The 14,723-nt window shown below is 38.3% G+C and overlaps 3 protein-coding genes across 13 annotated transcripts; 1 reads left to right on the plus strand and 2 right to left on the minus strand.

Annotated features, from left to right (window-relative positions):
- Window positions 2,294–5,179, plus strand: LOC18782304 (oxygen-dependent coproporphyrinogen-III oxidase, chloroplastic). The gene is made up of 8 exons (XM_007217672.2): window positions 2,294–2,954; window positions 3,065–3,140; window positions 3,781–3,875; window positions 3,993–4,076; window positions 4,165–4,252; window positions 4,376–4,500; window positions 4,590–4,688; window positions 4,802–5,179. The coding sequence occupies exons 1-8, from the start codon at window positions 2,424–2,426 to the stop codon at window positions 4,868–4,870; spliced, it is 1,167 nt and encodes a 388-aa protein (XP_007217734.1). The 5' UTR covers window positions 2,294–2,423; the 3' UTR covers window positions 4,871–5,179.
- On the minus strand, window positions 5,565–11,706 carry LOC18784365 (snRNA-activating protein complex subunit). 11 transcript variants are annotated; one of them, XM_020559446.1, is made up of 16 exons: window positions 11,378–11,706; window positions 11,206–11,253; window positions 10,995–11,016; window positions 10,841–10,877; window positions 9,610–10,277; window positions 9,242–9,433; window positions 9,090–9,145; window positions 8,932–8,998; window positions 8,765–8,820; window positions 8,517–8,610; window positions 7,992–8,080; window positions 7,823–7,913; window positions 7,609–7,704; window positions 6,664–6,789; window positions 6,318–6,578; window positions 5,565–6,159 (listed from the first exon to the last, which is right to left on the minus strand). In XM_020559446.1, exons 6-16 carry the CDS (start codon window positions 9,428–9,430, stop codon window positions 5,878–5,880), a joined length of 1,407 nt encoding a protein of 468 aa, XP_020415035.1. In that variant the 5' UTR covers window positions 9,431–9,433; window positions 9,610–10,277; window positions 10,841–10,877; window positions 10,995–11,016; window positions 11,206–11,253; window positions 11,378–11,706; the 3' UTR covers window positions 5,565–5,877. The 11 variants fall into 11 exon arrangements, with proteins under 11 accessions (XP_020415035.1, XP_020415036.1, XP_020415038.1 ...); XM_020559447.1 differs by having other exon boundaries at window positions 10,179–10,277; window positions 11,378–11,705; XM_020559449.1 differs by having other exon boundaries at window positions 9,242–10,270.
- LOC18783020 (WAT1-related protein At5g07050) lies at window positions 12,183–14,258 on the minus strand. The gene is made up of 7 exons (XM_007216182.2): window positions 14,032–14,258; window positions 13,756–13,818; window positions 13,532–13,648; window positions 13,164–13,401; window positions 12,898–13,056; window positions 12,664–12,815; window positions 12,183–12,570 (listed from the first exon to the last, which is right to left on the minus strand). The coding sequence occupies exons 1-7, from the start codon at window positions 14,256–14,258 to the stop codon at window positions 12,441–12,443; spliced, it is 1,086 nt and encodes a 361-aa protein (XP_007216244.2). The 3' UTR covers window positions 12,183–12,440.

Consider the following 14,723-nt stretch of genomic DNA (forward strand, 5'->3'; position numbering starts at 1 on the left):
CAACCAAATCGTTCGAGTAAGGTATGGATTCTCACCTATTTTTCATGCTCTAGCTGATGGTTGGATAGGTTTTGATCGATTTCAGCCGTAGATCACTCGATTTTTGAATTGAAATTCGGCCGACTTTCGGCCTCCGTGTTCGGCCACTTCCGATCAGTTTTTGGGGTAGGTCCAAGAATAAAAGTGACTCCAAATGGGGTGTTTTACCTAGGATAGGAGTTTTGAGTCCTAGTTCCGCGATTTTTCGACCACCCGAAATTGCTTAAGACACCCAAATCTTCCCGCGCGTGCTGGGGCGCGTGGGCGAGGGTGGTGAAGTAATTTTGTACAGTTTTGTGACCCTTGTGTCGTCACGAGCGCGTAGGATTTCGCGGATCTCGATTCGGAGTTCGTTTGAGCCCCGAACGGATTTTTCATATCGCGCGATCCTTGGGTGCAGTGTCGTCAAATTGTTGGATCACACTGAATTTTGGATATGTCGGTCTACATGATTTCAGGATCGTGTAGGAGTCGACGGATTGCGAATCGGAGTCCCGGATACTCCGAAATCGCGAACCCTAGGGCTAGGGTTTAGAAACTATGCGATTACACGGTCGTGATTAATCCGACCGTCCGATTGACACCAATACCCTCGGGACATGTGTCCTAAATATATTAGACCTTCTAGCGGCATCCGGATCATATTGTACCCGTGGGGTTCCAGATTGACTTTTTGGACTTTAGCGCTTTTGAGTCCCAAGATACCGCTAAACGATCCCACGTGGAAGGAAAGCTGTTATGGGCATAGGGATCACTTTAAATTGACGCACGTACTTTTAGGAGCGGGGATAGGGTTTTTAATTTAATACTATATTGTATTAATAGAATATTATGGTCATTGAATCAGGCACCCGGGCACCAGTTGACCCGCAGGAGGGACCTTCAAGAGGTCCAGCGAGTTTGGACTATCAGTGAGTGGACTCTTTGTTTTCATAAAGGAATTTAAGCAGTTCAATTTCAGTTATTAGCTGTTTTATTCTGTTAAATATTTTATGTTGCATGCTGCCGAGTGACATTTCTGTTAAAGACTATAGAAACAGATATTCTTGTTCATTATCAGATAAATGGCAGCAAAATTTTAAAGGTTACAGAAAGTTAATTATTCAACAGATTTCCTTCAGAAACTTTATATTTTCTTAAATCACCTTGTACCCAGTTATTAAATGTTGCCTTCGATTTATAGTGGTTGCCTTCGTTTAGTCAGCATGCTTGACAGTTGCCCCACGAGTTCCTTGGTACTCGAACTCGTGTGGAGCGAGTAATGCGGATAAAGGTGGACTACGGTCCCCTGAATCCTGCGAGTTGCGGCTCAGACTGACTTCGTGTCACTGAGACCTGCGAGTATGTGTCACCCATGGTGATGCAAGGAATTGACGGATATAAGGAATTGACGGAAATAAGGGTACACCAAGGTGATAGTTTAAACTGTTTTCAAATGTATAGTTATATACATGCATTGATTTCAGAAATAAAGAAAATAAGTTAGTTTGTATAACTGTTTTTACAGTGGGGTTAGTATGTTCATATATTATTTTCGAAGCTTTGTTTTGGGTCCACTCACCCTTCTTGTTGTTTTGCGCCCCCAGGCAGTAGACGTGCACATGAATCCATCACCGGGCCACTTCCCATCTTCCGTGCCTTTCTTTGATGTAGGATTTGTATTTTGTACAACGATTCACTCTTTTGTAAATTCTTAGCAGTCGCTCTGATGTTTTGCCCTAGATTGAGTTTGATCTCTTGGAATGTATATATACATATGCTGGCAGTTGGTTGTATATATGTATACTTGTTTGGCATGTGTGAATGTTTTGGTATTGAGCCAGTTACAAGGGAAACTCTGCCGGTTTTTCGGTAGAAGTCAACCTTGTTATTTTATCGTGTTTTGTATAGAAGGGCAAATAGGTCTTTTGTGCCCGACATTTGCCAAATGTCGGACACGCACAGGGTCTGACTCGGATTCCAAAGCGGAATTTGGATCGGTCCTGTCAAGAACTCATAATAACATAAAGAACAAAAAAAAAAAAAAAACATGCTTTTTGTACAAGAATTGTAGTTGGTCTTCTTTGGTTTATCATTTGGACTTGGACACTCGTTTTTATGTCAAAAAAAGGAAAAAGATCCGGGTGAAGTAATGTTATGCAAGTATGGAATGCAGGGCTCAACTTTGGTGCCAAAATTGACCTTAAAAATTGACCAACAGTAAAAGACCAGGCCCCCACAGTAAAATTTGATGATAATACAGTGGGCTTGAACAATCTGTGTATCTGGGTTTGGTTTGACTGAGCACCTTATCCCAAATTCATATTCCCCTCTCTCAATTCCTCTGTGAGAAAGACACAGCCTTTGATTTGTACTTGAAATTTTTTTTCCTCACAAAACCCACAATGCCACCACCAGCCACTCTCTCAGCTTCATCTTCCTTCACTCTCCTCTCTCCATCTCCCTCCCCAAAACCAAAGTTCCCTTCTTTCTTCCCCAAAAGACACTCCTTCGCAATCAACCCACGTCACCATTCCCTCCACTCAGTTCCCTCCTCCACCGTCCGATGCGCCGTCATCGAGAAAGAAACCCCGGAGGCCCAGCGGCCCGACACCTTCCTCCGCGCCAACTCCTCGTCGTCCTCCGTGCGGGCCCGCTTCGAGAAGATGATAAGAGAAGCCCAAGACACCGTCTGCGCCGCCATTGAGGCCGCGGACGGCGGTGCCACCTTTAAAGAGGACGTGTGGTCGAGGCCCGGTGGCGGTGGAGGCATCAGCAGGGTCCTCCAAGACGGCGCCGTTTGGGAGAAGGCCGGTGTCAATGTCTCTGTTGTCTACGGCGTTATGCCTCCCGAGGCATACCGAGCTGCCAAGGGTGCCGCCGCAGCTGATCACAAGCCGGGCCCGGTTCCTTTCTTCGCCTCCGGAATTAGCTCGGTAATTTCGTGAGTTCTGCTCGTTTTGTGAAAAAAGAAAGAAGAAAATGTTGGGTTTTTATTTTGTTTGTATAATATATGGGCCTGCGGTTTGGTTGTGATTGTTTTCAGGTTTTGCATCCAAAGAACCCTTTTGCACCTACTTTGCATTTCAATTATCGGTATTTCGAAACGGATGCTCCGCAAGGTATGAATGTGATCATTTCTCATATCTTTAATGTGGATTGCACATTGCTTAGTTAGGTTGCGTTTGTAGGTAGGTAGGTAGGCAGGCATGAACCCAGCTTTGGTGGTATTACTAATGAAGTAGATGATCTCTAAATGAGTTCAGCATTTTATGTCATGCTTGTGTTGAATAATGCAAAACCAAGGATATCAAAGATTGGGAAAGGTAAAGGTTAAATTTGGATATAAATGTGTACGTGTTATTATGATGAAAACTGTTAAACCCAGAAAACATAATTTGACGGGCACTAGATTATGCTCACATGCTAGAAATGATATGTTGAGATTCTGATTACTTCCCTTTATGGGTTGATTAACAATCAGTAATAATGATAGTTGCAATGCTGATAATAATACTAGCAGTTGTGATAGTAGAAACAATAATAAGATTGACTATAGGGATAAGATATTTCTTCTCGTCAGTTTCTGGAAAGTGTTCAGTCAGTGATGTGGTAGAGAAGATGAGGCAGATATCATATCACTAATAAGTTTCTTTTTCCCTTGTCCCATGCTTGAAAGTTTGCATTTCCTTATATCACTCGTGTATAAATAATTTATGAATAAGAAAGCTCTTTGGACCCTGATTCGTCACATTTATGCAGATGTTCCTGGAGCACCTAGGCAATGGTGGTTCGGTGGCGGAACTGACTTGACACCTGCTTATATTTTTGAGGAGGATGTTAAGCATTTTCATCAAGTATGTAAAACAAAACAGACAACATCCCTTATGGTGTTTTGTGATTAAAGTCCCACTTCTTTTGAAAAATTCGGTGGCTTTAACTAACTGTATAGTGGTGTTGGCCTTCTTCTGTAGGTCCAGAAAAGTGCTTGCGACAAATTTGATCCTACCTTCTATCCTCGGTTCAAGAAATGGTGTGATGATTATTTCTATATTAAGGTATATTTCTTACTAAACCCTTTTAATTGTTATGTGTTATAAATTTGTAATATGGTGTTGATGGTACATATATCATTTCTGTATGCAGCATCGAGATGAGAGGCGAGGGCTTGGAGGAATATTTTTTGATGATCTAAATGACTATGATCAGGAGATGCTTCTTTCCTTTGCCACTGGTATTGCTTGGAAATATAGATTCTTTTTTCTTTTCTTTTTTTTCGGTTGTATTTTCCATTAATTATTTCCTACTAGTTGAGTGACTGCATCCACTTCCTGCATGCACTTCCGTTGAGTTGAAGAATGTGCAAATTCTGTGGTCCCTGCTTACATACCAATTATAGAGAAAAGGAAGGATCTACCATTTACAGATCAGCAAAAGGCATGGCAGCAATTGCGAAGAGGGCGCTATGTTGAATTCAATTTGGTATGAAGAGCCCTGAAGATGTTAGTGAAATTCATATCAGCAATTAATATGCAAATGAGGCCTAATTTCCGTTTTCTTTTAAACAAAAGGTTTATGATCGTGGAACAACTTTTGGACTAAAGACGGGAGGTCGAATTGAGAGTATTCTTGTCTCTCTTCCACTGACTGCTCGGTGGGAATATGACCATGTAAGCTTACTGGTTTTCTCTGTACGATACTTTATTTCTGGTACTACTGAAAAATGGAGCGCCTTGAAGTTTTGAACTCATAATTGAGAGCAATCTTATTGTTTGCTGTGCAGAAACCAGAAGAGGGAAGTGAAGAATGGAAACTGTTAGATGCTTGCATCAACCCAAAGGAGTGGGTATAATGTTCTAAATGTATGTTTGTATCATTTTGAGATTTTTACTTCTTTTTCCCCACTCCTCGTCTTTCTTCTATCATCTTCCCTTCAATTTTTTTCTTCAATAGTTGAGGCTAGAAGTTAGCAGTCGATATCTTGTTGAAAAGTAATCCAATACATGTTGAAGGTGATGTGAGTTGTGAATCATGTTAGAATTGTCATCTTTTGTAAGACTGGAAACTCTTCTTGCCCAGTGAATCTGTAGTCGATTAAGATTTCCCAACTTCTTCATATCCTGTAATATAATCTAATACATGCACCGGGTGATTTCGTTTTTTCCCCTGCACGGAAACAAGCTTGGAAATGAGTACGAGATTCTTCTCATGTTTGGTTAGAGCACAATGTATCCTACAGGGGAAAATCCACATGAACATGAGAAGGGTGGGTTTTCCGTTTTCATGGGTTTTAAAACCCATATACATTTCTTTGATCAAAGAAACAAAAACCCATATACATTTCCAAAAGGAGATGGGTTTTCATTCTCATTTCTAGTCCTAGTTTTAGCAGCTTTGAAATAAAATGGTAATGGCAATAAAACCTTTATATTTTTACTTAATTTGAATTGAATCATCCAAGGGAGGCTTTAATTTCCAATTGTCTGGTGAAGCATCGCATGGTTAATCAAAAAGTTGCTTAATGAAAGATCTTGCAAATCAAGTGATGTAAAAATACGGGCATAAATGAATGAATTAATTAGAAAGATCTTGCACAGATACTTACATTATAACCTAAACTAGAAAACTTCAAATATGTATTATATGGACATAGAATTTTTCATGGAGCGTAGGCCCCTCTAGTTAGATGTGGTATGATGAATGATATGCAAACTCCAAGTCGCAAGAGACTTGTAACTCAAGTAGTTAAAGCGAACATATACAAAGCGAAGGTATTGACTCCATAATGGTGGTATGACTCAGATATGTTTGTACCACTTCCAGTTATGGGTGAAACTAAACTCTCTACGTACAAAATGATTAATCATGTCGATACTCATGTACAGAAAAGTCATCATACAGCAAACAACCATCCTTGTAGTGAAGAAGGTAATAGCAGTTGTCACAGAAGTAGCAGGGGTTCTCCTGAGCCCACTTGTCATCTATAGTCACCTGTGTTGCTCTAAATATTTTACAAACATAACATTTTCGTATATGTGGCTTCAGTTGAAATAAGAGTATCGGATAGGCTGCCCTGTTTTGTACATCCTGTGGATGAATCAATCTCATGTCTCTAATTACAATTGTATGTCTGCAGTCTCCCTGTTTCAAATCATTTCCCCAAATCGACATCAACAACCGTCAACAGAGATGCATAAAAAGTTTATCAAGATTCTCACATACAGAAAAATACGTTGTAAAGCACAAAATAATGTTTCCCTTACAGAAAGGCATGAAAAGATGGCAATAGAGATCTGTACCTGGTGACAATATAGATATCCAGCACCAAGTCGAAATTTCAAGTCACAAAACTGCGTCTTGTGCATGTCAACGGCTCTGAAATGAGGCAACTGTGAGCCCGTAACATCACCTACAACTGCTTTTTGCTTCGTTTGCAATCCTCCAGCTGCAATCCATTCCCATTTTTTAAGAGCTTCGTCTTTAGAATTTCTAAGCCAATCAAATATAGGTTCACTATAATCTACTGCTGAGGGATCCCTCAAATCGTTGCACAATGTATCCTACATAGGATCAGCAATATGCTAGATTTCAGTGCAAATTCCGTCCTCATCATGAAAATAAACAATAAATGGATAGATTTCTTACTTCTATAAGGAAATATCCTGAAGGGTCATGCTGCTTAGCCTTTTGCATCACATGGTCCGCTAAGCAGTAGATCTTATCCCTCAGTTCGGTCAAGGTTTGTTGTCCAAGGACCAAGAACTCTTGGTTCTGCAAACAATCTTACTTCGTCAATAACGGCAGGAACTTGAGGAAAGAATTATGTGAGTAATGAAAAAGAGTGCTACATAAATAAGACATGAATGACTTGAAATTGCTTTTAATTCATCTTTTCCCAGACTCATAGAGGCAAAGAAATCCTGTAACAGAAGGAAGGAAACCTAACTACTTTTTTCTGGTCTATCTTTTCCCTAAACAATACTAAAGAAGAAGATGAACATTCTCAGAGAACACAAGTCTGATGAAGAAAATATAAATCACAAGTCTATTGGATGAAATTTTTGGTCTTGCTCCACTCGCAATGGACTACCAATTTATTGGAGGTGACTCAGCCACAAGGGACCTAAAACCCTACCTGTAAGAACCTAGCTAACTCAAACCAACTCCAGATTAAAATGGAGAGACACATCCAGTTGTTCTTTAGGCTTAACTCTGAGAACTTCCCAGTATAGAGTTACACATACCATGACTTTCTTTCATATTTGTACAAAGATTAATATCCCAATCCACAGAGAAGCTCCCACTCAGGAATGAAAGCATCCTCAGCCAGCTAGGTTCGAGCATGGATATCTTTGTTTCTGGAGCTTGTGGTCAATGTTTGTATCCTATGAAGCGTGTGCTTTTTAAAAATGAAGAATTGCACTTGCACACATCTCAATTATAGAGACATATCAGATATTTTAACCCTACAAATCAGAAGCCCACGAAAAATGCTAGCATGATACCTTGACTAGTAGGAACCATATAATTGGCAAACAAACACCAAAACCAAAAGCTACTCTATTTGACATAAGCAAGAAGATGCTATACCTTCACCCATTTTCGCGCATTATGGTAAACCTCAATGGAAAGAGCAACTTCTGGATAGTGCACAGGTACGTAGCCCTGAATGTTGGATGACTTTACCTGTTTGCATAAGAGGGGGAAAAAAAGCATAGATATTATCAACCATCTGAGAAGTCAGAGCCAGCAAATTGAACATGACTGCATGAAAACATTCACAATAGGCAACTCTTAAGCAAACCTTCACTGCTGAACTTGCAGATCTGAGGGGTTTCATCCTATCAATTGTCCTTGAGGATGTAATGGCACAATCATTGACCTTCGAACTAGGGCTGAATCACCATAAGAAAAACAATAAGTTGAAGATGTGAGAAAATTCATTGAGTGAGTTACATAGTCATTCTACTAACTTGAACGAATGCAGTGTCACAGCAGCTTTGTCTTCATCTTGCTTCTCTTTGATTCTTCTAACATGCTCCACCTTTGCAATATAAGTTTCCTGGAATGTGGCAGCAATTAAGTTGTGAACATGATAACAAAGATATGACTTGAACATAAGCAAGGACAATGAAAAATGTAATGCAACGACAAGAATCCTAGATTGCAGGACCCTTACTAGGCATGCAGTTGGGAAACTTTTTGGGAGCTTCAAAAAGTCTCTGCTCAGCGCACCTGGGGTCCTTGAAAAATTTGCTAACTTTCTCAGTTTACCCTCATTCTCTTAAAAAATTCCCTTAGGTGGTACATTAGCCTTTAAACTAGATAGGTCTTCTCATTCAAATTTTACTATTTCTTGCACCCACCCAATTTTCAACAGTGTGATGCCTAGGCTTTCAAAATGAAGGAAGATACAGACTTAATATAACGAGGTACTATACCAAGTACCAACAATTCAGATAAATACATTAGCAGACACGGAGAAGGCAATATCTCACCTCTAGATCATGATTCTTTGCCTTCGTTCGTTTTCTCTTCCTTGATTTCTTTTTACAGGCTTCGTCATTTGATGCCTCGTGATCCTTTGATCTACTGAATTAGGCGTATAAAAATCAAATAATGGATAAAAAACAATTTGGAAATACATAGCAGATAGAGAATACTCGTCAAAGTAGAAAAGAAGACTATAATAAGACATATGAAAGATTCAGTTAAATTTGTTCGCTTATGTATAAATATGACTCACCCTTCATCGGAAGGCTCTTCTGGAATAGGCGAAAGATTGGGGGAATCTTCATTGTCCTACAATCAAACCCATGATAAAGCCGTAACTTGTTAGCACAAGCACAGCTGTATTATTTATCAGAGCTTCTTCAAATCACAAAAAAACCCTATGTATAAGTATGAGTGTACCTTAAATGCTTCCTTGATAGCCATATCCACCAACTCTTCCTCAGTCAAGATTTTGAGCTCATCCACCCTGCACAACAAACAATACCACTGTGAACCAAAACCTACCAGCTAAAATTCAAGATGCAAAACCCAAGACAAAGGAAAGTAAAAATGCTTACGAAATATCTTCGTCTAAGACTTGGGATGAACTTGAAGATACTTCAAATTCTAAATCCTGCAAAATAAGCCCGGCACAACTTTAAACTTATGAATCAATCAAAAATTAGCAAAGCAATAACAGAACTATCAAGAACTCATCAACCAAGAGTACCTGAAGTTCTTGAACAATAGAAGACTGGAACAAAGGGACACTGGTGAGGGAGCCCACCAGATTGGGAACGAAGATGGGCCCACCTCTGGGAACTGAGAGTTCTTCCTCTTCCTTATCACAACCATTGTTGTTGTTATTGGTGTGTTCTTCGTCTTCAACACTGCAACTGTCACCGTCATTCTCTGCCATAATCTATCTTCTTGTGTAAAGTTTTGAACTTTAATTACACCAACAAAATGCATAAACTATATATCTTCTCAATATTCAACGAAATTAAAGAAACCCAATTGGGAAAGCAGCATACGAAGTGAAGGGAACAGTTGGTTTCATTTACAACAAAATTTGAAAAAAAAAAATAGTATAAATACCTGTGAGGTGAAGCCTAGGGTTTCTGAGAGAAAGAGAGAGAGAGAGTTGAAGACAAAAGTGTCTCTCTTTGCGTCTCCCGGTTAACCCCCCAAACAAACAGTTTGTTTTTACAGTGAATAGGCCTGGGCACGGTTTGGGTCGGGTCAAATTTTGACTGACCCGTGGGCCAAACCGACCAAGACTGCGGTTCTCGGGTTGGATCGGGTCAAAAATGAAACCCGAAGTTGGGCCAACCCGAACATACAAGGTTCGGTTCTGGTTTTTTGGTCGGTTCTGGGTTGAGCCCAAAATCAATTTTTTTTTTTCTTTCTAAAAGCCCAATATTGTTGAATTTTTCAAAAGCCCAATATTGTTTTTTTTTTTTTAACAATATCAGTTTTTCAAGCAGCCCATCAATTAAAGGTTTTCCTTGCCCAAATTATGTAAATTCAACTATAACCTGTTTTTTTTTTTTAAAGTATCTAAACTATCAAATTAAATTTCACAATCATCATAAAACTACGAAATTAAATTTTACAACCCATGACCAAAAAAAAAAAAAAAAAAGTAAAGCACCAAATATATTCACTTGTATCAGTTAAGGGAGCTGCAAACAAAACATGTTTTGCAGCTCCCATGGCTTCTCCATCATCATTGTTCCAATTCGACAAAGTGTCAAACCTGCATCCTGATCAAATATCACAACTATAGAATATCAGAGCAGGAAATGATTAGTTCTGCACAAAATGACAGAATCTAAACCTTTGAAAAACAAATATAGACCAGTCATTCAATCAATAAATAATTATTCAATAAAAAAAACTAATTAACCCAAATATTAGCATTCATTCATCAATAAGATACTAACACAAACATGCTACATAAGGAAAAAAGGGAGAAAACAAATAAAAGAATGAATGCATTTAATCAACAACAAGTTAAGTAGATTCATGCCAAAAATACAGATTCAAGACAACTCAATTAAATAAATTGAAACAGATTCAAGGCTACCAATCGAACCTAAAATACACAGATAAAAAAATCAGAAATTAAATCTGAAAACAATGAAGAAAGCATCCAAACATAAACAAAACTAAATTCCATGTATGTCTACGTCTAGGAAAATGTAGTAATAGAGTGCAGAAGGGCAAAGCTAAGCCTGAATTTCATCTTTCAAATTGATGAAAACCATATTGCCAATTTATTCATAAATTTTATTCATAATCGAAATCAATTATATTAATACGATACCTCAGTGCAAAGACACAATTCGGGGCAATTCGGACCACTGTGATCATGTTACAAAGAACAAATTAGATAATTCACAACACTGAGTACAGAAAAATTGAACAGAGTATACAATGAAATCATTGACATGAAAATGTCATAGTATAAGAGTGCTTACCAGAAAGCTGCAACGCAACAATCTGCAGAACAAACAGAACACAGGAAGATTAAAATTGAAGGTCAGATCATATTCACATAAAGAAAGAAAATACCAAAAATCCATACATCTAAAGTAAAGCCATATGGAGCTGATGATTTAAAAATATATAATTCTAATTCTCCCATTCCTTTTAAGCCACACACAGAGATTGAGACAGAAATATTTATACCTTCAATTTTGCCTATTAATCCAAACCCACAGAGACTAAGCACAACAACTGCAAAATTAAGAAAAAATTGCATTAATTTCAACAGAATACCAAAATTTCGAAACCCTAATAATCTACTAAATTAGGGAAAATGAAAACAACTAAGAATCCAAACTAAATACATACAAATTACCTTAGAATGAACCAGAGCCCTCCAAAATTTACAAGGATTCGCTCCAAAAACCAATGATATTGGATTGATGTTTGGTTAGGTTTGGAGAAAGAGAATGAGTCTCGCGTCTCTAAGAGACTTAAAGATGTGACTAAGAGAGAGAGAGAGAGAGAGAGAGAGCGAGCGCGATAGAGACGAGTTGAGAGAGAGACAGAGAGACAGAGAGGGCGCGCGATAGAGATGGCGGCCGATGAGGTAGGGTTAGTCTCAGATCGGGAGAGAAATAGTGTAGGGTTTCGTGAGTGAGTGAGAGATAGATACAGAGTGAGTCTGAGAGGGTTAGTGAAAAAATAATAAATTAAAATTTGAGAGAGGTTCTGATATAGTGCAAGCAGACCCACCCAAAGTTCTTATTTAAGCCAATGAGACAACGCCATGTGTCAAATGCATATATAATTAAATAATGGTCGGTTCGGTTCAGGTCCAACGGTTCAAAAAATTTTAGACCCGAAGCCTGAACCAAAGTCAACGGTTCGGTTCAGGTCCAGCGTTGACTTTTTCGGTTTGGTCAAAAAAACCTTATTTTTCGGTTTGGTTTGGTTTGGTTCGGTCGGTTTGATCAGTTTATCAGTTTTTATGCCCACCCCTAGTAAATATGTTGCAGAACGCGGCAAATGTATGCCTGGTACTTTCTAGGGAGTTTAAGCAGTTCGCAATGTGGGCCCCACTCTCAACAGAAGAAGAGAAAGGTAAAGAAGGTTTTTATTTATTTATATTTATTATTTTTTTAATTAATTTTTTTATAAGGCTAAATTACTCTTTTTAAAAAAAATTTAAAATAAAAAGAAAAGAAAAGCATGCCGCATACTTTATTTTTATTTTTTTGTCTTTCGTGAGGTAAGGGGACGGATGAGTATTATATGGGATTGCCTCAAGATTGTCTCCAGTTTGAATCAACTTTGAAATTAATTTTTCACATAAACTTCTTAAAAAATATATATAAGATGTTTCATATTCTTGCCATCTGAAAACTTAAGGCATTCCATAGATTACAACTTGAATAGTACATATCATCTGCTGTTTTTTAATTTTCTAATTGGATCTCACAAACTTCTTGAGATATAGCATCCTTCAATGGGTTCTTCTCTTTCTCTTTGTTCTCTCCCCAGAGAGTTGTAGACAAACCAACAATAATCAAGGAAGCTCCTAAAATACTGAAAATGTTCACAAATAATAAAATATATTTTAAATTGATAGCAACCCAGAATTCCAAGTAAGTGAATAAAATAAAAATAAAAATTTCATACCTTCCCAAGTATATAGCTTCTCTTAAAACGAATAGCCCCATTATAGCTGCAACAATTGTGGATAGTGGTCTAAATGCTGTCATGAAAACTGGGCCTCTTGTTTTTACAACTAATGTTTGCACATAAATGGTGATTCCAAAAATCAAAACTCCCTGCAAAAATTTCACCTCATCAAACTTCCATGAGCAGAGAATCTTTACCATTTGACAGTTGAAGACCTCTTCAGATTCTTACACTGTACAAAGGAGCAAGAAGTGTACTGTCCCATGACAGCTTCCAAGAGGATGCTTCATGATCTAGAATTGCTGCCATGATCGCCGTGAGTAGAGTCCCCGATAAGCACGTTATCGATGTAAGAGTAATAGGTGCAGGATACATTTCGATTGTTATTGTCTGCATCAATCAAATGTATGAGTATTGTAAGTAACTGCCATGCTAACGGAAAGTTGTTCCTGTGACACTTTGTTTTTGGTTGTAGTGGTAGAATATGTGTGAAGCACCTGTAAGATGTAGAATGCTGATGAGGAAATATATGAAACAAGAAGAAAAAGGGAGCCCTTTATCCAGTCTCTGTCTACGGATGATTTGGAAGTAGCAGATTGATGGGAGGCTTGAGTGTGCATTGAAATCACAGCAATTCCCTTGTATAGCGTCATCAGTGCTGCACCGGCAAAGGAGATAAGAGTTCCCCCAATCTTGGCTTGGGTACCAAGCTTTGTAATGTCAAATTTTTCCATCCTGAGTACATATCATAGTGTAAATCCTTAAATCAGAATGCAATAATGCTGTGAGTTCCTTTTTATTTTCAGTGCAAAGGTATGCTCAAATGCAATGGTGATTGGACATATTGACCAAATATATTTCATACCTGCACACAACTGCTATGATAAAGGTAATACATGGAATAAGGTTGCTCATAGCAGCTGCAATAGCTGGTGAAGTGTATTCCAGTCCCATGTAATTCAATGTTCTTCCCAACACTCCTCTGAATTACACAGGAAGATGCAGAAAATTAATATCAATTTTCATTTGTCTGATAATTGTCCAACATTAGTTGGGGATGACTTGTTAAGAGGTTAACAATTTACTCACCCCAGCAGGCCCAAGAAGAAGACATTTCGAATTATCGGAACACTGATTTTGCTCTCATTTTTCCTGCACGAGATAGGTTATGGTTAATCAGACGACAGAGGATACTGTTCATATTGGAGGGGGTGCCATATTTTTATGCAGGCTATGGATGAAATCAAATGGAAGTAATTAGAAGAGTTGTGTTGCAAACTTCTAACAAGGCAACAAATAAAGAAAGAGCTTTGGACTTTAGAATCTTAGGACCATGAGTTATAAGAAGAATGAAAACTAATAGACCTCTCAAAAAGAAGTGCAAGAAGAGCAGTTGCTAGCGTTCCAAAAGCATGGCCATAAACCACAAGCACATAACAGCTCATGCCTTTGTCTAAAGAGACCTTAATGACAACAGGGAACCCAGCAAAGCAGATGTTAGCAAATATACAAAGAATGTAAGGTTTTGACACCTCCCTCTTACTGCTTCCTCCTTTCGCCCTGTCGTCCTGCTCTTCCGTTTGCATTTCCATTTTCATTTAGCATGTTGTTTTCACCATGACCCCATTTTATACCAATTTGGGGGAATTTAAGGAAGAAAATTATCTGCTACAGATAATTCTGTGTTTCCAGAACTCCTAAGAAGTTTTATCAAGTTACAACTTTCTACCAATTAATCTACTTAATTTATTTTTGTGGTCAGCATCAGCATCAGTCTTAATCTCACTTACATACTCAACATCATACATGACTTTCTCTTTGTCCTTCTGATTGATTTCAACACTCACCAATCTTTCATTTCCACATACAACATCATTTGATTATTGTGACTTTTCCAAACATTTTGTAGTGTGACTTTTCCAAACATTTTGTAGAAGAAACGAAAACCCGCGATTGGAGGATGGTTCTAATATTCTTTACTTATATGAAGGGACACTTGAAAATTTGTAGAGATTAACCATTCAAGTTCAAACATTGCACCAATAATTTTCCCTTAC

This window comes from Prunus persica, chromosome G3, assembly GCF_000346465.2.
Source record: "Prunus persica cultivar Lovell chromosome G3, Prunus_persica_NCBIv2, whole genome shotgun sequence".
NCBI classification, from domain to species: domain Eukaryota; kingdom Viridiplantae; phylum Streptophyta; class Magnoliopsida; order Rosales; family Rosaceae; genus Prunus; species Prunus persica.